The sequence below is a fragment of the Mobula hypostoma genome, chromosome 3 (genome assembly GCF_963921235.1).
Source record: "Mobula hypostoma chromosome 3, sMobHyp1.1, whole genome shotgun sequence".
Classification (NCBI taxonomy): domain Eukaryota; kingdom Metazoa; phylum Chordata; class Chondrichthyes; order Myliobatiformes; family Myliobatidae; genus Mobula; species Mobula hypostoma.
The window spans coordinates 121,677,592-121,699,195 of record NC_086099.1 but is presented as its reverse complement, the minus strand read 5'-3'; the positions used below and the strand labels follow the sequence as shown (position 1 = coordinate 121,699,195).

The 21,604-nt window shown below is 44.3% G+C and overlaps 1 protein-coding gene across 3 annotated transcripts in view; it reads right to left on the bottom strand.

Moving 5' to 3' along the window:
- Positions 1-21,604, bottom strand: part of LOC134344229 (transcription factor ETV7-like) — an 83,191-nt gene that overhangs the window by 45,791 nt on the left and 15,796 nt on the right. For 2 of the 3 annotated variants that reach the window (XM_063043677.1, XM_063043679.1), the window contains 2 exons: positions 5,978-6,142; positions 1,752-1,883 (listed from right to left, as the gene is read on the bottom strand). In XM_063043677.1, coding sequence (XP_062899747.1) covers positions 1,752-1,883; positions 5,978-6,142 — 297 coding nt within the window. The remainder of the gene's footprint in view (positions 1-1,751; positions 1,884-5,977; positions 6,143-21,604) is intronic. The other variant, XM_063043680.1, reaches the window with a different exon arrangement.

Sequence of the window (21,604 nt, the reverse complement as noted above, 5' to 3'; positions counted from 1 at the left end):
CTGTTCTCACTTTGACACAAAAGAGTTTTTTTCTGGTGATCAGTGTCCCAGAAAAAGCCAAATTAAATCCACTGTGATTCAATGTTGTATATCAATATAACACGACCTTCCCGGCGGGGGGGGGGGGTGGGGGTGGTGTGGGTGAATATTTTTTATAGGCTCTGTACATCCCAAAGATGAGGAAGCATTCTAAAGAGAGGATGAGGCAATCTTGGCTGACAGGGAATCAAAGACAGCACATGAGAGGACACTTAATATAGCAAACATTAGTGGGGAGGTAGAAGATTGGAAGGCTTTTAAAAACTAAAAAAACACAGAAGGGAAAAGATGAAATATGAAGGTAAGCCAGCCAAATATCAAAGAGAAAACCAAAAGATTTTTCAAATATATAAAGAGCAAATGAGAGACAAAAGTGGATAAGGGACCACTGGAAAATGATGCTAGAGAGGTAGTAATAAGAGACAGAGAAATGGCAGACAAAACTAATATGCATTTTGCATTTGTGAAAGACAGGAGTGGAAGTTCAATGTCAGGGGGCAGAACTGAGGTTATTAGCTATTACTAATAGCTAATACACTTGAGAAGATGAAAGGTCTGAAGGTAGATAAGTCCTGTGTACCAGATGGATTACACCTGAGGGTTCTGAGATAAGTGGCTGAAGAGATTGGGGAGGCATTAGCAGTAACCTTTCAAGAACTGTCGAGTGGCTGTCTTTTGTGGGAGAACATGGGACCACTGTGTAAAATAGGAAATTGCCCATGGATTGTCACTTTGCACCACTGTGTAAAATAGAAGGTTGCCCATGGATTGCAGAGTTGAGGTAATTTTTTTGCCCTCTGAGGATTGCAGTCTTTGGAACTCTCTCCCTCAAAGGTGACATGTGTGTATCCAATAGTTTCTTAAATGTGCCTAATGTATTTGCCTCCACCACCACCTCCGGCAGTGCGTTCCACACACCCACCACTGACACCCTTCCTATACTTTCTTCCAAATACCTTAAAATGATGTCCTCTCATATTAGCCATTAGCCAGGGAAATGGTGCTGGCTGTGCACTCTTATCTCCTCTACACAAATGTATAGACATATCCATACTCCCCATCGAACATGGAGTTGGATTTGTTAAGCAAAAGTCTTCTTTTCCAATATCATATTTATTTTCCCATTGTCTTCGTATTTATTCATTTCCCCTGTGCTAAGTTTTGTTTGGAGCTGAAGACTCAGAAATATGTGAGTGATTAACTTTGTCCCCTTTCTGAACACGATTGTAACATCTTCTGCCCTCGAGCATGTATTGCCTGTCACGGAACAGATCCAAGCTCTCTGCGTTTCCTCTTCTATGAACCTGTGGATGTGTGTGGCTCAATACCCATTTCCCATCTGTAACAGGGACAGTGAACCATATACCTGGCTGATATAAGTGACCTTCGACTGAACATAAGCAGAAACCATCCAGAAGTTCAAAGAAATGCTGTACCTTTGCATCTTTTCATGTTGCAATAATTCAGATTCAGATTTATTTATCACACTTACATCGAAACCTACAGTGAAATGCTTTGTTTGCGCTAACAACCAAACAAGGCAGCCCACAAGAGTTGCCACACATTTTGAAACTACACTAACATGGCATGCCCGTAATGCTCGGCAGAAAAACACAGAACGCGATGGAACGGAACACAGCGGGCAACAAAACATCAACAGCAAATCAAGCCCCTTTCCTCCCTCCTGTTTGCCCTCATGCCACTGATCATACCTTCGAAGCTGCTGTGTAGATTTACATGAGGGGTGTGCATGGCCTGTCCTGCAGGTGGGTTCATGAAGGGATTCCTTTGTGCAAAGCTCCTGTTGTGATTAAACTTCTGAAGTATTTCATACAATACATCTCCTAAAAAGAGAAAAGACACTGAGTCAAGTCAAGTCAAGTTTTTGCCATTTAACTATATACATGTATATAACGTAAATAACCATTTAAATATATAGAGGTTATGGTGTGCAAGAATTTCTGTGTTTTTTCCAACTTTGTACTTTGTTTGCAACTTGCCAAAGGTAAGACAAAACTTGTTCTTGTAAACCTGCAAATGAAAGTAGAGCCAAGCATACACGTTCTAACCCTCCTTTCTGAACCAAGACTGCTCATTGATAGATCAACCTAGCCTGGTAGGGCAACACCAATGCCCAGGAATGGGAGCGTCTGTGGAGATGGTGAATACAGCTCAGTCCATCACTGGAAATGCCCTCCCCACCATTGAGCACATCTACAAGGACCTTTGTCTCAAGAAAGCAGAATTTATCATCAAGGACCCCAACATTCATGGTCTTCTCATTGCTGGCTTCGAGCAGGAGGTATAGGCGCCTCAGGTCCCACACCACCAAGTTCAGGTATCACCCTTCAACTATAAGGCTCCTGAACCAGTGTGGATAACTTCTGTCACCCCAACACTGAACTGATTCCACAACCTACAGACTCACTTTCAAGGACTCTACAACTCATGTTCTCAGTGTATTTATTTACTTATTATTATTTGTTTTTATTTGTATTTGTATAGTTTGTTTTCTTTTGCACATTTGTTGCTCATCAGTTTTTGTTTATGTGCAGTTTTTCATTGATTCTATTGAATTTCTTTGCTCTATTGTGAATGCCTGCAAAATAATGAATTTCAGGGTAATATGTGGTGACATATATGTAGCTGATAATAAATATACTTTGAACGTTGACACTTAAACTCTAATGGACAAAACACCACTGATCCCAGTGAGCACCCAGAGCTACAGGGTGGATCTCCTTCCACTGACGAACTTCCAGCGATTTGGGTAGTGGAAGCATTTCTGCCTTTACCACCTCATGGTCAACTGTGGCAAAGGAGCCATCCTTTCTTCCTCCTCCGCCTCTCCCTCCCTCCTCTGATGGTGGAGGGTCGAAGCCTTCCCTAAAATGTTCAACGTGTGTCTTCAGACTCCTGTAGCTCCTCCCTGATGGTAGTAATGAGAAGAGGCCATGTCCTGGGTGATAGAGATCCTTCATGATGGATGCCCATTCTTCCTGAGGCTTGACCTCCTCCAGATGTCCGCTGTTGAAAGCATGGCAATCGCCAGACTGAACTTCTCAGGCTACTGGTGTTGGGTGTTCAGGGCTCTTCCTACAGAAAGACTGACGTTAGCTCCCCCTCACGTGATGCGACACCGTAGCTGGCCCACAACCCTGACCAGTGCTAGCCCCTGGCTGAGATTCACGTGTGGGAGTTTTCCAAACTCCCCCTGTGATCACATGACACTCTGGTTTCCGCCCAGCTCCTCTCCATAGTGACAGCTATTGTGGAGGGACCACTGCACAGGATCGAGACGAGCTACAGGAAGTTGTAACTCTGCCAGCTCCAGCATGGGTATCCTCAAAAGGTGATGCCTTAAGAAGGCAGCAACTGTCGTTAAGGACCCCACCCTATCACCCTCTTCTCACTGGTTAGTGGGTTAATTGCTTATTGTAATTTGTCCTGTGATTGGGGGTTGCAGGACAGTATGGTTCAAAGGGCCGGAATGGCCTACACCTCTGAACCTCTAAATGAATAAATTGTTATGTGAATATGCAGGGAAGTAAATTTATTATCAACGGACCTATGTGCAACCATATACAATGCTGAGGTTCATTTTCTTACGGGCATTTACAAGGAGAAAAGAAATACAGTGGAATTTATGAAAAACTATAAATAAACCAACAAGGACTGACAAACACCAACATGCAGAAGAACACAAAATGTCCAAATAAATAAATAACACTGAGAATGTGAGTTGCTGAGCCCTTTAAGTGAGTCTGTAGTTTGTGGAATCAGTTCAGTGTTGGGGTGAGTGGAGTTATCCGCTCCGGTTCAGGAGCCTGATGATTGAGGGGTAATAGCCTTTCCTGAACCTGGTGGTGTGGAACCCAAGCTTTCCGAACCTCCTGCGAGCATGGCCTGGGTGGTGGGGGTCCTTGTTGATGAATGCTGCCTTCTTGAGGTCATGCCCTCTCTAAATCAAGTCAAGTCAGGTCAAGTCACTTTTTATCGTCATTTCGACCATAACCACTGGTACAATCAGTAAAAACCAGACAATGTTTTTCAGGACCATGGTGCTACATGAAACAATACAAAAACTACACTGAACTACGTAAAACAATACAAAACTACACTAGACTACAGATCTACCCAGGACTGCATAAAGTGCACAAAACAGTGCAGGCATTACAATAAATAATAAACAAGACAATAGGCACAGTAGAGGGCAGTAGGTTGGTGTCAGTCCAGGCTCTGGGTATTGAGGAGTCTGATGGCTTGGGGGAAGAAACTGTTACATGGTCTGGTCGTGAGAGCCCGAATGCTTCGGTGCCTTTTGCCAGATGGCAGGAGGGAGAAGAGTTTGTATGAGGGGTGTGTGGGGTCCTTCATAATGCTGTTTACTTTGCGGATGCAGCGTGTGGTGTAAATGTCTCTAATGGCGGGAAGAGAGACCCTGATGATCTTCTCAGCTGACCTCACTATCTGCTGCGGAGTCTTGCAATCCGAGATGGTGCAATTTCTGAACCAGGCAGTGATGCAGCTGCTCAGGATGCTCTCAATACAACCTCTGTAGAGTGTGGTGAGGATGGGGGGTGGGAGATGGACTTTTCTCAGCCTTCGCAGAAAGTAGAGACGCTGCTGGGCTTTCTTTGCTATGGAGCTGGTGTTGAGGGACCAGGTGAGCTCACAGATGGGGAGGGCTTTACCTGTGATAGACCAGGCTGTACTCACTACTCTTTGTTTGACTGTTCTTGGGCATTGGTGTTTCCATACCAGGCTGTGATGCAACCAGTCCAGATACTCTCCGCCGTGCATCTATAAAAGTCTGCCAAAGTTTTAGATGCCGCAGCTACACAAAGCCTGAAGGAAGCAGAGGTGCTGCTGTGCTTTCTTTGTAATGGCATCTACATGCTGGACCCTGGAGACAACCACTTATGATAACACCGAGGAATCTAAAGCAACTGGCCCTCTCCACCACCGATCCCCAATGGACCTCTGGTGTCTTCCTCTGGATCATGTGCAGGCAGAAGAGATTAGTTTAATATTACATGGTGCTCATTGTCAAAGGGCCTGCACTGAGCTGTCCTGGTCCACACTCAGCGGTCATTTCATGAGGTACACCTGCACACCTGCTCGTTAATGTACATATCTAATCAGCCAATCATGCGGTAGCAACTCAATGCCTAAAAGCATGCAGACATGGTCAAGAGGTTCAGTTGTTGTTCGAACCAAACATCAGAATGGGGAAGAAATGGGATCTAAGTGATTTTAACCGTGGAATGATTATTGGTGCCAGATGGGGTGGTTTGAGTACCTCAGAAAGTGATGATATCCTGGGATTTCACACACAACAATTTACAAAAATAGTCCAAAAAACATCCAGTGAGCAGCAGTTCTGAGGGTGAAAACATCTTGTTAATGAAAGCTGTCAGAGGAGAATGGCCAGACTGGTTCAAGCGGACAGGAAGGTGACAGTAACTCAAGCAACCATGTGTTACAACAGAGGTGTGCAGAAGAGCATCTCTGAATGCACAACTTGTCGAACCTTGAAATTGACAGGCTACAGCTGCGAAAGACCACGAACACACATAAAGTGGCCATTTTAATAGGTCCAGGAGGTCACTAATAAAGTGGCCACAGTGTGTACATCCTTGTACTTAACTCCCTCCTCCACCCCAACTAAATTCCAGCGCTGACATCCACACAAGAGGAATTGAGAACGGGCAGTTAACAACCCTACCTGCACATCTTTGTGATGTGGAAGGAAGCTGGAGCACCCTGGGTAATGCAGAAGGCATGCAGGATAATTTGTAGTTCTGCTTTTCTGCGTCCACACTTATTGCTGTTGTCCCGCGAACTGATTACCCCCACGGTCCTGAGAAATCCTGGCCGTTCCCACGCTTACAGGCTACATCAAAGGTTTGTGTCATAGCTATCCCGCCATTCCTACCTGCGCTGGGAGAGCGGTATCGGAAGTCGTCCTTGGTCAGCAGGCAAAGTGCCTTTCCATTCATTTCGAACTTGCTGTCTTCGATGGAATGCAGTGAATACTCTCTCTCCGCCCATTTCAGCCACTGTGCCACATCAGCTTTACTCCAGAGGGATGGCGGCATTTCTGTCGTACAGCAACAGCACAGTCAACGTTAGAGTATGCAGCGACCAGCTCTTGCGGTACACTGCCAAACGCCACGTAAGGGTAGAGTCCAGGCAGCGAAGTAATCAGCGACACACAGACTCCGAATCAATACCTCACTCCCCTACATCTAACGGGATGCAGCACGTAACCTTTACTTTCTAGATAATTACTTCTCTTTCTGGATTGGTCTCTTGACACGTGTTTAGACTGTAAGGGATAGGAAGAGAATTAGGCCATCTGGCCCATCGAAACTGCTCTGCCATTGAATCGTGGCTGATTTATTTTCTCCCCCAACCCCATTTTCCTGCCTTCTCCCCATATTCTTTGACACACTTACTAGTCACGAACCACTCCTGGTGAAGCACCTCGGCCTAAAACATTCATTCATTCCCACCCATAGATGCTGCCTGCCCTGCTGAGTTCCTTTAGCATTTTGTGTGTGTCAACCTCCGCTTTAATATTACCCAATGACTTGGCCTCCACAGTTATCTGTGGCAACAAATTCCACATATTCACCCCACCCCCCTCAGGGAACATAACTTGACCTTCAAATATTCAATAGGCTCAAAGAGATTCCCCCTCAGTCTTCTAAACTCCAGTGAGTACAGGCCCAGAGCTATCAAATGCTCCTCATAATTAACCCTTTCACTCCCAGGATCATTCTCCTGAACCTCCTTTTGGTCCTCTCCTATGCCAGCACATCCTTTCTTAGGTAAGGGGCCCAAAAACTGGTCTAAACTGGTTACAGCTGACCTGCGGTATCTTGGCCTATATGGCACATTCAACAAAGACATTCTGACAGGCAGGCGCCGTGGACGTGTGGAACAGTGACGAGTAGGGGCTTTTTGCACCCATGCGTCAGAGGTCCTGCTCATCTGTGTTCTCACGGCAGATTTTCACCTCGAACTGACCTAAGCTGTATAACTGTAGTGACCCACGTGCTCACATTCAGGTGGTAAAAGCATGGATAGGAACACATACTTTCTGAGGTACACCTGCTCCTTAATGCAAATATCTAATCAGCCAATCATGCAGCAGAACTCAATGCAGAAAAGCATGCGGGCATGGTCAAGATGGTCAGTTGTTGTTCAGACCAAACATCAGAGTGAGGAAGAAATGTGATCGAAGTGACTTTGACCATGAACTCAGTGATCACTTTATTAGGTAGAGCCATACAGTACAGACAACTTCTATAGATGTGAAGTGGAGACTATATTGACTGGCTGCATCACAGCCAGGTGTGAAAACACCAATGCCTTCGAACAGAAAATCCTACGAAAAGTAGTGGATATGGCCCAGTCCATCACGGGTAAAGGTCTCCCCTCCACTGAGCACATCTACACAGAACATTGTCGCGGGAAAGCAGCATCCATCAGAAGAACATAAGAACATGAGAAATAGGAGCAGGAGTAGGCCATCTGGCCCATCGAGCCTGCCCTGCCATTCAATAAGATCATGGCTGATCTGTCCGTAAACTCAGCTCCATCTACCTGCCTTTTCCCCATAACCCTTAATTCCCCTACTATGTAAAAATCTATCTAACTGTATCTTAAATATATTTAGTGAAGAAGCCTCAACTGCTTCCCTGGGCAGAGAATTCCACAGATTCACCACTCTCTGAGAAAAACAGTTTCTCCTCATCTCCGTCCTAAATCTTCCCCCCTGAATTTTGAGGCAATGTCCCCTAGTTCTAGTCTCACCTACCAATGGAAACAACTTTCCTACTTCTATCTTATCTATCCCTTTCAAAATTTTGTATGTTTCTAAAAGATCCCCTCAACAGGGACACCCACCACCCAGGACATGCTCTCTTCTTGCTGTGGCCATCAACAAGATGGTACAGGAGCCTCAGGACCCACACCACCAGGTTCAAGAGCAGTTATTAACCCTCAACCATCAGGTTCTTGAACCAAAGGGGAAAACTTCGCTCAACTTCACTTGCCCCATCATTGAATTGTTCCCACAACCAATGGGCTCACTTTCAAGGACTCTTCATTTCAAGTTCTTGATATTTATTGCTTTTTTATTATTATTACTTTCTTTTTGTACTTGCAGTTTGCTGTCTTTTGCACGGTGGTTGTCACCCTGTTAGTGCTGCCTTTCATTGATTCTATTATGGTTATTGGATTCATAGAGTATGCCCACAAGAAAATGAATGCCAGGGATGTATATATGTATATTGATAATAAATTTACTTTTAACTTTGAAGTTAAGGAGCCGGGGGGGGGGGGCGGCGGGATTCTGATGGTTTGAGTATCTCAAACTGCTGATCTCTAGGGATTTTCATGCACAACAGTCTCTAGAGTTTACAGAGTATGATACGACAAACAAAAAAAAAATCCAGTGAGCAGCCGTTCTGTGGTTGAAAACACCTCGTTCATGAGACAGATCGGAGGAGAATGTCCAGACTGGTTCAAGCTAGCAGGAAGGTGATAGTAACTCAAATAACCATGTGTTACAACAGCGGTGTGCAGAAGAGCATGTCTGAACACACAACACATGAAGTGGATGGGCTACAACAGCAGAAGACCATGAACGTACACTCAGTGGTACAGGAGGTCATTAATAAAGTGGCCACTGAGTATATATTGACAACAATCACCCTACTCTGTGGCAGCACGGCCAATAGTTAATTCAATCACACTGTGAAACACCAATATCTCCTTTGCAAGGCAGTGCTGATCACCCCCTGAGGATCTGTTCGGCATTTATGTAATAGGATGCTGGCAAGTGCTTCAGCCTGCCCTCTGCAGAGCACCGATGTGAGGTGGAGGCAATCTGCCTCTCACAGGCAAGTGATCTCAGAGCTGGGCGTGCTGGCTGAAGATCTGGGATGAGCTCCATGTCGCAGCTCACACAGAAGCCAAAGGTGCGGCCTGATCACACTGGGACTCAGCGCATTCTGCTCAATTCTGTCAGTCTACTCCAAAGTGCGCGCTCAAAGTCCCCATTTACTTAAGTGGGGATTCCCAGCACAAATAGGCAGTAAATATACAAATGTATAATCAGACCTTCATGTTTAGATTACTTATTAGTTTTTTTTCCCTTTCTTTCACAGATTGAGCGAGCTGGGGCTTTTCTCTTTGGAATGAAGGAAGATGAGAGATGACTTGATAAAGGTGTACAAGAGGCATAGATTGAGTGGACAGCCAGAGACATTTACCCAGGGTGGAAATGGCTAATATGATGGGGCGTAATTTTAAGGGGATTGGAGGAAAGTATAGGGGGGATGTCAGAGGTGTTTTTTTACACAGAGAGCGGTGGGTGTGTGGAATGCCTTGCCGGGGTGGTGCTAGAGGCTGATACATTAGGGACATTTCAGAAACTCTTAGATAGGCATATGGATGATAGAAAAATGGAGAGCTACGTGGGAGGGAAGGGTTAGATTTATTGCTAGCCAAACTGTACTATAATGATACATTGTATGTTCTGAGTTTTGTTTTATTAACTAAGGCAGTTTAAGTTGTTTTGTGAATGTCCGTTTATATTAGATAAACTCTCTTTATGACCCTATATACCTGTGACACCATTTTTAAGGCATTATGGACCCGTATCTCCAGATCCCTCTGTTCTATCGCACTCCTCAGTGAGGTCCTGGGAGGCAACTCAAGATACTGATAAACACAAGAGATTCTGCAAACACTGGAAGTCCAGAGCAAGTTGGTGCAGAAAGTCAGCAGAACATGGAGGAGAATAAACATTTGATGTTTCTGGCCAAGGGCTGTCATCAGACTCATGAGGGTCTCGGTCTGAAACGTTGACTGTTTATTCATTTCCTAGATGCTGCCTGACCTGACCAGCTGGGTTCCTCCAGCATTTTGTGTATGTTGCCCAAGATACTGGTGATGGGTGGGTTTAGTACCATTACTCTGCAGGCAAGACAAGCATCAAGAGTCCTGAAGAAGCATCTTGAACTGAAAAGTTGGTGGCCTCTTTCATCTGCATATGCTGCCTGATCCAATGAGTTCCTCCAGTGCTTTGTGATTCCAGCATCTGAAAGTCTCCCTTGTGTCTCCATGAAGGGCTCATTCCTTGTAAGATAATTGATCGCAGAGACAGGGAATAAATGTTGGTAAAGCAGGACAGAGCAAGGGGCAAGAACCCTGTACAAATGGAGAAGATCCAGACTGGTGGATGGTCAGAACATCTGGGACATGACTACTGACAATGAGACAATGTGTTGCATGTGAACTAGAAGAGTTCAAATAGAACTCCTGTGTTGTGTTGAAACAGGACTGGTGTTGGTCAGAATTAGTTAGACAGGACTGATGCTGGTCAAGGTTAGTTAGACAGGACTGGTGCTGGTCAGGATTAGTTAGACAGGACCGGTGCTGGTCAGGGTTAGTTAGACAGGACTGATGTTGGTCAGGGTTAGTTTGACAGGACTGATGTTACAGCAGAGACTGGAGTCAGAAATCGGCTGACTTCCCAGCAGCTGTGATCCACGCTCAACTCCCTCTTTTTCTTTCTTTATTAATCTTTTTATTGATTTAAAAGGAACATAAATACAAACAAGAGGAGAATTATCTCAGATATATATATATCAATAACAATACCAACTGAGATTGATATAGACATTATCAACATTATACATAGTGTTTTTTAGGCATCCGTTAGTCTCATAAGACCATGGATTTGCGCCTTGGAAGGTTTCCAGGGCGCAGGCCTGAGCAAGGTTGTATGGAAGACTGGCAGTTGCCCATGCTGCAAGTCTCCCCTCTCCACGCCACCGATGTTGTCCAAGGGAAGGGCATTAGGACCCATACAGCTTGGCACCGACGTCGTCGCAGAGCAATGTGTGGTTAAGTGCCTTGCTCAAGGACACAACACACCGCCTCAGCTGCGGCTGGAACTAGCGACCTTCAGGTCACTAGACCGACGCCTTAACCACATAGTGTTAAGCTAGTATATAATATATAAAAAAGAAAACAGCAATTCTCCTCTTATCAGTTCATAAAGAGGAAAGAGAAAACTTTGGACTTTAAATGAAGAAAAAAACCCCACTACACTATACAAAAAAAAAGGGACTGGGCAGTCCATTCTGAGGATACGATCAAACAAAAAGAAAAACTTTCTGATCAAATCAAAAACTTCAAAAAAAAAAGAATTGGAAGTGCAATAAATCAAATTAAATGAAAATATTGAATAAAAGGTCCCCAGATTTGCTCAATTTGTTTTTTGGCGTGTGCCTGCATGCCTGCATGTCCGCGTGTGCGTCTGTGATGATGTATTTTTCATGGCTTTTACAAGGCACAGAGCGAGAGAGAGAGAGAGACTGTGTGACCGCCACTCCTCACACAGACATTTCGCAGTTATTTTCCCTTTATTTTACAAGGTCGAGTTGCAATCTCGACACTCAACCCGGCACGGATGGAAAGTGTACTCGGGGGCGGACCCGACTGGTTTCGAACCCGGGAACCTTTGCTCCTGGGTCCGGCGCTGGTGTCGTTGTGCCACCAGCCGGCCCAGATTTGCTCAAGTTTAAAGGATGTATCAAATGTCCGACTTCTTATTTTCTCTAAACTTAAACAGGACATAATGGAGGAAAGCCAATAAAAACTCCCTCACCTCTTCTGTACACACAGCACAGATACATGCAGCATAGACTGCAACACATATGAGCTGTGCTTGCTCTCAGTGTGAATCTGAGCAATTGACAACCAACGAAGAACTTCGGAAATGCAGAAAAACTGGTCAGACAATTAATAACCACAGAATTATGGCATCGTTACTGAGTAGATTCGGGATTTCAATTTATTTTTTTAATGTACAAGTGGTGTACAGGAGCTTTCAGAGACAGTGAGGATTCAGTTGTACCTCCTACAGGAAGAGCTGCGTATTTACCCTACATGCTGTGGCCACTTTATTAGGTACACCTAATTAATGCAAATATCTATTCAGACAATCATGTGGCAGGAAGTCAATGCATAAAAGCATGCAGACATGGTCAGGAGGTTCAGTAGTTGTTTCGACCAAACATCAGCATGGAGAAGAACTGTGATCCAAGTGACTTTGACCATGAATGATTTCTGGTGCCAGACGGGGTGGTTTGAGTATCTCAGAAACTGCTGATCTCCTGGGATTGTGACACACAACAATCTCTAGAGTTTACAGAGAATGGTGCGAGAAACAAAAACCATCCAGTGAGTGGTAGTTCTGTGGATGAAAGCACCTTGTTAGTGAGAGAGGTCAGAGGAGAATGACCAGAGGTTCAAGCTGACAGGAAGGTGACAGTAGCTCAAGTAACCACATGTTACAATAGTAGTGTGCAGAAGAACATCTCTGAACACACAACTCGCCAGTCGAAGTGGATGAGCTACAGCAGCAGAAGACCACAAACTTACACTCAGTGGGCACTCAAGAGGAAACTGAAAAGGTGGCCCCCAAGTGTACGTTGAAACATACAGTGGAATACATTGTTTGTGTCTACAGCCAACACAACCTAGGGGCATGCTGAGGGGCCTCCCGCGAGTGCCGCCACACATTCTGCTGACAACATAACATGCCTACAATGCTCGGCAGAAGCACACGGAACACAACAAGCCGGCACAATAACAAGGGTTGTGAATTAAAGCCATTGAACTCACTCTGAGCAAAGTCAGTCCCAGCAACACTGTGCCACCAGACCCTGCCCCAGCCTCCACAAACACAGTACTGGATCACAAACACTTACTGGTGTCTTCCTTATAGGCAGGTCCCTCAGGGCTGATGGGGTCAGTGAGAGAACAGCTCATTGTGTTACAGAGGGCCCAGTCTGAGAGATAATGGGATTAGATGATCCCTGGTCCTCTGGTTTCCGATCTCTGAATATGGATACATCACATCTTCATTCACATTCCTTGTTTTAGGGATTGTTCTAGTTAACCTTGTATCCACGTCCTTTGCATCCTCCCTAACACCCGTTTTCTTCTCACTTCTCCAGTTATATCAAAGGATCTTCAGCTGTGCATCTTCTCCTTCTGCAGATCCTGGCTGACCTGCTGAGTATTTCACAGCCTTTCCAATTGCTGTTTCAGATCCCACCCAGAACTGAGCTCGGCATTGGCCGTGACTGCACCAGTGGTTCAGCAGAACTCCCTTCCCTTCCCGGACAGCTTCCTGAAACTGTTCTGCTGAGAGAAGGTAGACTGAACTCTGTGAGGTGTGTGAAATTTAGTGTACAAGAATGTGAAGTGAGGAGCACAGACACAGAAAGGTGATATGACCAATTCAAAAGTTTCAGAGCCTGGAGACAAGGGAGCAGAATTCTCGGTCCATTGAGTCTGCTCCACCATTCCATTATGGTTGATTTATTATCCCTCTCAATCCCATTCTCCTCCCTTTCCCTGTAAACTTTGACACCATGACTGATCAAGAACCTACTAACCCACACTTTAAATAGACCCAGCTCGCTGCTCTGCGATGTTTGCTCCGCTCTCCACGCCACTGAGGCTGAGGGCCTGCTCTGGGCTTTCGGTCTATGGACTCACTTTCATTCTGAATGCAGTTTCTTGTTTTCATTCTTTGCATGATTTGTGCTTCTTTTCTTTCTCTTTCTCTGAACTTTGGGTGTTTGTTAACGGGTTCTTTCGGGTTTCTCGTTTTGTGGCTGCCTGTAAGGAGACGAATCTCAAGGTTGTATAATTTATACATGCTTTGATAATAAATATACTTTGAACTTTGAGGGAGATCCACAAAGGAGAAAGGACACTTAGAATATATAAAATAGAACATTACAGTATTCAGTCCACGATTTTGTTCAGACCTTTTAATCCACTCTAAGATCAATCTAACCCTTCTATCCTAGAGAGCCCTCCATTTTTCTATCATCCATGTGCCTATCTGAGGGTTTCTTAAATATCCTTAATGTAACTGCCTCGACCACTGACCCATGCACCCACCACTCTCTGTGTGATAAACTAAACTCTGACTTTCATCCAATCACATTAAAATCGTGACCTCCCCACCCCCGATTAGCCACGTCCACCCTGGGTAAAGTCTCTAGTTGTCTGCTCAGTCTATGCCTCTTTTCATCTCAAACAACTTGTGCACAACAAGTATTTGAGGTTGAGACAATGATTAAATGTGCACTCAATGACCCTTTATTAGATACCTCTTGTACCGTATAAAGTGATCACAGGAGTGGAACACGTTGTGGTCTTCTGCTGTGGCAGCCCATCCACTTCAAGGTTCGATGTGTTGTGCAGAGATGCTGTTCCACTCACCACTGTTATAACATGTGGTTACTTGAGTTGCTGTCACACTCCTGTCAGCTTGAACCAGTCTGGCCATTCTCCGCTGATTTTACTCATTAGCAAGGCGTTTTCACCCACAGAGCTGCCGTTTACTACATGTTTTTGTTTGTTTTTTGCACCATTCTCTGTAAACTCTAGAGACTGCTGTGTGAGAAAATCCCAGGAGATCAACAGTTTCTGAGATACTCAAACCACTCCATCTGGCACCAATTGTCAAAGTCACTTCAATCACATTTCTTACCCATTCTGATGTTTGGTCTGAACAACAACTGAATCTCTTGACCACGTCTGCAAGCTTTTTATGCATCAAGTTGCCACCACATTATTGGCTGATTAGATATTTGCATTAATGAGCAGGTGTACAGGTGAACCTGATAAAGTGGCCACAGAGTGTACAGACTGAAACACAGTGCATTGGGCTCACGCACAGAGAACACTGAATGGCTGTTTAAATAGATGCATAATGCACAATTCTAACAAGGTTATGTTGAATCTTTATTAAATGTTTTTTCATTACCAAACTGTCACCATGTCAGTAAATGTTTCCTTAATTATGTCCCATGACGACACACGACTCACCTCATCCCTGGAAACAGGTGTCAAGGCACACTCCTGTGCTAGGGTTAAAAAGTATCGAGAGAGAAGTTCTTCCAAATGTGTCAGAAATTCTTCTCCTTTCCTCTTTTACACTGACACCACCATATCATCTTCAGGGAAAAGAAGCTCTATTTTCACAACTCAATTCTCTGCGCTCCTTTCCTGTTTTCTTACATTACAGAAGCCTCTCTCTCACACATTATCTTCCTCAAATACCTACCACCTGGAGGTAGTCAGTGCCCGGCCAGGGCTCTGTGGTCACCACATGTACCTTGCATTCACCAATCCATCAGCTTCATTTGCTACACTGAATGCACGGTGAAAGTCTGCTGCCTTAGTCACACCACACTCGGAGTACTGTGAGCTGTTTTGGGCCCTTGTCTAAGAAAAGATGTGCTGACATTGGAGAGGGTCCAGAGGAGGATCACGGGAATGAAAGGGTTAACATATAAGGATGATTTGTTGGCTTTGGGCCCGTACTAGCTGAGTTTAGAAGAATGGTTGGTGGGGGGAGGGGGCGGGGGAGTGAATTTCATTGAGACCTATCAGATAGAGTGGATGTGGAGAGGATGTTTGTTCTATTGCGGGAGTTTAGGACGAGAGAACACAGGCTCAAAGTAGAAGGATGTCCCTTTAGACCAGAGGTGAGGAGGAATTTCTTTAGTCAGAGGTGGTGAATCTGTGGAATTCATTGCCACAGACGGCTATGGAGGCAAGTCCTTGGGTACATTTAAAGCAGAGGTTGATAGGTTCTTGATTAGTCAGAGCGTCAAAGGTTACGGAAAGAAGGCAGGAGAATGAAGTCGAAAGGGATAATAAATCAGCCATGATGGAATGTTGGAGCAGACTCAATGGGCCGAATGGCCCAATTCTGCTCCTACTGTATCTCTATGGTCTCACGACCTCACTATTCCTCTTTTGCACGATTTATTTACCTTTTATTGTAACTTATGGTCATTTGTCATGCCTGCACTCGACAGAACAACATATTTCACTGCAGTCACCGCGAGCCCGATTCTTATCTCCCTCTTCGATCAGAAGCCTGAGAAGATGCGGCTCACTCAGGTACGCCGACTGAGTAGAAAAGGCAGCTTGGAGCACTGAGCAGTGGCCAATCAGAGATCAGAAGGCAGAGAAGATGCAGCTCACTCAGGTTCGGTGCTTTAATTGGCAAGGACAAATTAAAGCAAGGCAGTGGCAAGTGGAGCGGCCTTTGCGGGAGTGGTCAGATTTAGAGTGGAGATGTTCTAGCCTTTAGCTATTTGAGGCCTCAGCAAGGAGAGGCTTCAATAAGAAGGCAAAAAAGCTGTAGGTAGAGATCCCCCCCCCCCAATAGTTTATTGTTCTTCTGTCTTTATATATGCTCAGTTAGAACAGTAGAGATGCCAGGCAAGATAGTGGAATCTTGTGGGATGTCAGAAGGCAGGGGAACCTCCAGTGCCCCTGATGACCACAAATGCGAAAAGTGTATCCAGCTGAAGTTTGTAAAAATCTGCGTTAAGGAGTTGGAGCTGGAATAGGATGAACGCCGGATCGTTCGGGAGGCTGAGGGGGTGATAGACAGGACAGAGAGAGATACTTACACCAAAGGTGCAGGACACTGGAAACTGGGTTCCCTGATGGTATGTTGCCTCCCGTGTGCCAGGATCCGGGGCACTTCAGATCAGCTCCTCAGCATTTTAGGTGGGAGGGTGAACAGGTCATGGTCCAAAGACATGGGTAGGAGGAGTGGTCCTCTGGAAGATCAGAATGGTAACCCATGCATAGGACCAAAAGAGATGGGAGTTTTTTGTGAATTTTTTGCATCTGTATTTACTCAGGAGATGGACACAGAGTCTATAGAAGCAAGGCAAAGTAGCATCAACAACATGGACCCTAAACAGATGACAGAGGAGGAGGTGTCCACTGTCCTAAGGCAAATTAGGGTGGATAATTCCAAAGAGCCTGAGAAGGTGTTTTTGCTCAGACCCTGAGAAAGGCAAGTGCAGAAATTGCCGGAGTCCTAGCAGAGATATTTAAATCATCCTTAGTGACAGGTGAAATACCACAGGATTGGAGGCTAGCCAATGTTGTTCTGCTTTTTAAGAAAAGCTCTAAGCAGAAAGCAGGAAATTACAGGATGACATCAGCAGTGGGAAAATTTTTGGAAGGTATTTATATGGAATGTAATTATATGGAAGTTATTGCCCTACGTAAAATAATAAAAAAAAGTAATATTCTAAGGGACCAGAACTATGAGTATTTAAATAGACGCGGACTGATTAAGGATAGCCTGCAAAGCTTCATGCATGATAGGTCGTGTCTAACCAATAATAAGAGTTTTTCGAGGAAGTTACCAGGAAAGTTTATGAATGAAAGGCAGTGGCTTTAGCAGCACATTTGACAATATTCCACATGGGTGTTTGGTCCAGAAGGTTCAGTCACTCAGCATTCAAGATGAATTTGTAAATTGGATTAGACATTGGCTTTGTGGGAGAAGCCAGAGAGTGGTAGTAGATGGTTGCCTCTCTGACTGGAGGCCTGTGACTAATGGAGTGTCGCAGGGATTGGTGTTGGGTCTGTTGTTGTTTGTCATCTATATCAATGATCTGGATGATCATGTGGTTAACTGGATCAGCAGATTTGCAGATGACACCAAGACTGGGGGTGTGGTGGACAGTGAGGAGGACTATCATGGCTTGTAGAGGGATTTAGACCAGCTGGAAAAATAGGCCGAAAAATAGCAGATGGAATTTAATGCAGACAAGTGCAAGTGTTGCACTTCAGTAGGACCAACCAGGGTAGGTCTCACATAGTGAATGGAATAGATTCATAATTTGTTGAAAATGGTGTCACAGGTAGACAGGGTTGTAAAGAAAGCTTTTGGCACATTGGCCTTCATAAATCAAAGTATTGAGTACAGGAGATGGGATGTTATGTTGAAGTTGTATAAGACATCGATGAGGCCTAACATGGAATATTGTGTGTAGTTTTGGTGACCTACCTACAGGAAAGATGTAAGTAAGGTGGAAGGAGTACAATGAAAATTTACAAGGATATTGCCAGGTCCGGACGACCTGAGTTATAAGGCAAGATTGAATAGGTTAGAACTTTATTCCTCGGAATGTAAAAGATTGAGAGGAGATTTGATAGAGGTATACAAATTAGGAGGGGTATAAGTAGAATAAATGAAAGCAAGCTTTTTCCCCTGAGTTTGGTTGGGACTATAACTAGAGGTCATGAGTTAAGGATGAAAGGTGAATTAAGGGGAACATGAAGGGAAACTTCTTCACTCAGGGGGTTGTGAGTGTGTGGAATGAGCAGCTAGCACAAGTGGTGAATGCGAGTTCGATTTCAACATTTAAGAGAAGTTTGGATGGCAGGGGTGTGCAGATCGATGGGAGCAGGCTGTTTAAATGGTTCAGCATGGACGAGATGGGCTGAAGGGCCTGTTTCTGCGCTGTACTTTTCTATATCTGTAAACAACACTCGTTATCACAGTGACAGTGAGCCTGATTCTGACCTCCCCTCTTTGCCTGCACACTCTCAATCTTCCAAAATGAGCCATCCACATCACGCTCAGCCTTGGGCAGATGACACTCACATTCCAGAACATGGAGCCCAAGATATTTCCATCGAACAATATTTTATTTAAAGTTCAAAGTAAATTTTATTATCAAAGTACATATATAGTGGTACGTAAAAGTTTGGGCACCCCTGATCAAAATTTCTGTTGCTGTGAATAGCTAAGCGAGTAAAAGATGAACTGATTTCCAAAAGGCATAAAGTTAAAGATGACACATTTCTTTAATATTTTAAGCAAGAAAACTTTTTTTATTTCCATCTTTTACGTTTCAAAATAACAAAAAAGGAAAAGGGCCTGAAGCAAAAGTTTGGGCACCCTGCATGGCAGTACTTAGTAACACCCCTTTTGGCAAGTATCACAGCTTGTAAACGCTTTTTGTAGCCAGCTAAGAATCTTTCAATTCTTGTTTGGGGGATTTTCACCTATTCTTCCTTGCTGTGAGATTCTTGGGATGTTTTACATGCACTTCTCTTTTGAGGTCTGTCCACAGATTCTCGATGACGTTTAGGTCGGGGGACTGTGAGGGCCGTGGCAAAACCTTCAGCTTGCGCCTCTTGAGGTAGTCCATTGTGGATTTTGAGGTGTGTTTAGGATCATTATCCTGTTGTAGAAGCCATTCTCTTTTCATTTTCAGCTTTTTTACAGTCGGTGTGATGTTTGCTTCCAGAATTTGCTGGTATTTAATTGAATTCACTCTTCCCTCTACGAGTAATTGAGGCGCAAGCTGAAGGTTTTGCTATGGCCCTCACAGTCCCCCGACCTAAACATTGAGACTCTGTGGATAGACCTCAAAACAGGTGACAGAAGTTTAGGCAGAGGAAAGCTTTGCATCTAGTGACCAGAATGCCATTGGCTTCAATGTAAAGATGCGAAAAAAGGTATGTCTGGTTTGTGGGTTGAGATACTAAATTGAAAAGGGCCAAATTTGATGCTGTCGGAAAGGATCTGGCAAAGTGTGGATTGGGTCAGGCTATTTTCTCACAAAGTTGTACTTAGTAAGAGGGAGGCCTTCAAAAGTGAAATTCTGAGAGTATAAGGCTTGTATATGCCTGTCAGAATAAAAGGAAAAGATAACAAGTGTAGGGAACCTTGGTTTTCTAGAGATATTGAGGCCCTGTAAGAAACAAAAAGAGGTGCATTGCAGGTATAGGCAGGTTGGAAAAAATGAAGTGCAAATGGAGTACGAGAGATGCAAGGGAACACTAAAGACAGCAATCAGGAGGCATGAAGTTGCCTTAGCTGACAAGATGAAGGAAAATCCAAAGGGATTCTATGCATGGAACCAAAAGAGATGGGGGAAACCTTAAATGCATATTTTGCAAACACACGAGACAGACACAGAGTCTATAGAAGTGAGGCAAAATGGCATCAACTTCATGGACTCTATCCAGATTACAGAGGACAAGCTATCTTGAGGCAAATCAGGTGGATAAAATTCCCAGGGCCTGACAAGGTGTTCCCTCAGACCCTGTGAGAGGCAAGTGCAGAAATTTCAGGAGACCTAGCAGAGATATTTCAATCAGCCTTAGTGATAGGTGAGGTACCAGAGGACTGGAGGATAGCTATTGTTGTTCAGGGTTTAAGAAAGGATCTAAAAATAAACCAGGATATTGTAGGCTGGTGAGCCTAACATCAGTACTGGGAAAGTTATTGGAAGGTATTCTATGAGTCCAGATAGATGAGTATTTGGATAGACATGGACTGATTAGGGATAGTCATCTTGGCTTTCTGTGTGGTTGGTTGTGTCCAACCAATTTTATAGAGTTTCTCGAGAAAGTTGCCAGGAAAGTTGATGAACGCAAGGTAGTGGGTGTTGTCTATGTGGACTTTAGTAAGGCTTTTGACAAGGTTCCACATGGGAAGTTGATCAAGAAGATTCAGTCACTCAGCATTCAAGATGAGGTCGTAAATGGTTTTGACATTGGCTTGATGGGAGAAGCCAGGGAGCGGTAGTAGATGATTGCCCCTCTGACTGGAGGCCTGTGACTAGTAGAGTGCCACATCTATTGTTGGTTGTCATCTATATCAACAATATGGATGATAATGTGGTTAACTGGATCAGCAAATTTTCAGATGACACCAAGATAGCGGGTGTCGTGGACAGCAAGGCAGACTATTATGGTTCACAGCGGAATCTGGACCAGCTGAAACAAGGCAGATGGAATTTAATGCAGACAAGTGCGAGGTGTTGCACTGCAGTAGAACCAAGCAGGATAGGTCTTACACAATGAATAGTAGGGCACTGAGGAGGGCAGTAGAACAAAGGGATATGGGAATACAAGTCCAAAATTCATTGAAAATGGTGTCACTGGTGGATAGGGTCATAAAGAAAGCTTTCGGCACATTGACCTTCAAAATACTGAGTACAGGAGATGGGATATTATATTGACATTGTACAAGACATTGGTGAGGCCTAATTTGGAGTATTGTGTGCAGTTTTGGTCACCTACCCACAGAAAAGACATAAATAAGGTTGAAAGAGTGCAGGAAAAATTTACAAGGATGGGTCTGGAGGACTTGAATTAAAAGGAAAGATTAAATAGGTTAGGACTTTACTTCTGGGAATGCAGAAAATTGAGGGGAGATTTGAGGGGTAAACTCAGGCATCTCCATCATGGGCACGAGCCTCTCCAGCATCGAGGACATCTTCAAAAGGTGGTTCTTCAACAAAGCAACATCTATCATTGAGAATGCTCACCGACCAGGACATGCCCTTCTCTCATCACTATTGTCAGGGAGGAGGTACAGGAGCCCGCAGACAAATGCTCAACAATTCAGGAACAGCTTCTTCCCTTCCACCATCAGATCTCTGAATGGTCCGCGAACTCACAAAAACAACTTTATTTGTCTTTCGCACTGTTTATTTATTTATTCAAAATTCTAATTTACATTTTTTTATAACTTGCACTGTACTGCTGCTGCAAAAAACAGATTTCTGAACGTAAGTGATAATTATACCTGATTCTGAAACTAACCATAACAGGAGCTCAGAGGGCGAATACCAAGTGTTAGGACTTCCACTTTAACCTTCCAGATCCTTGTCAC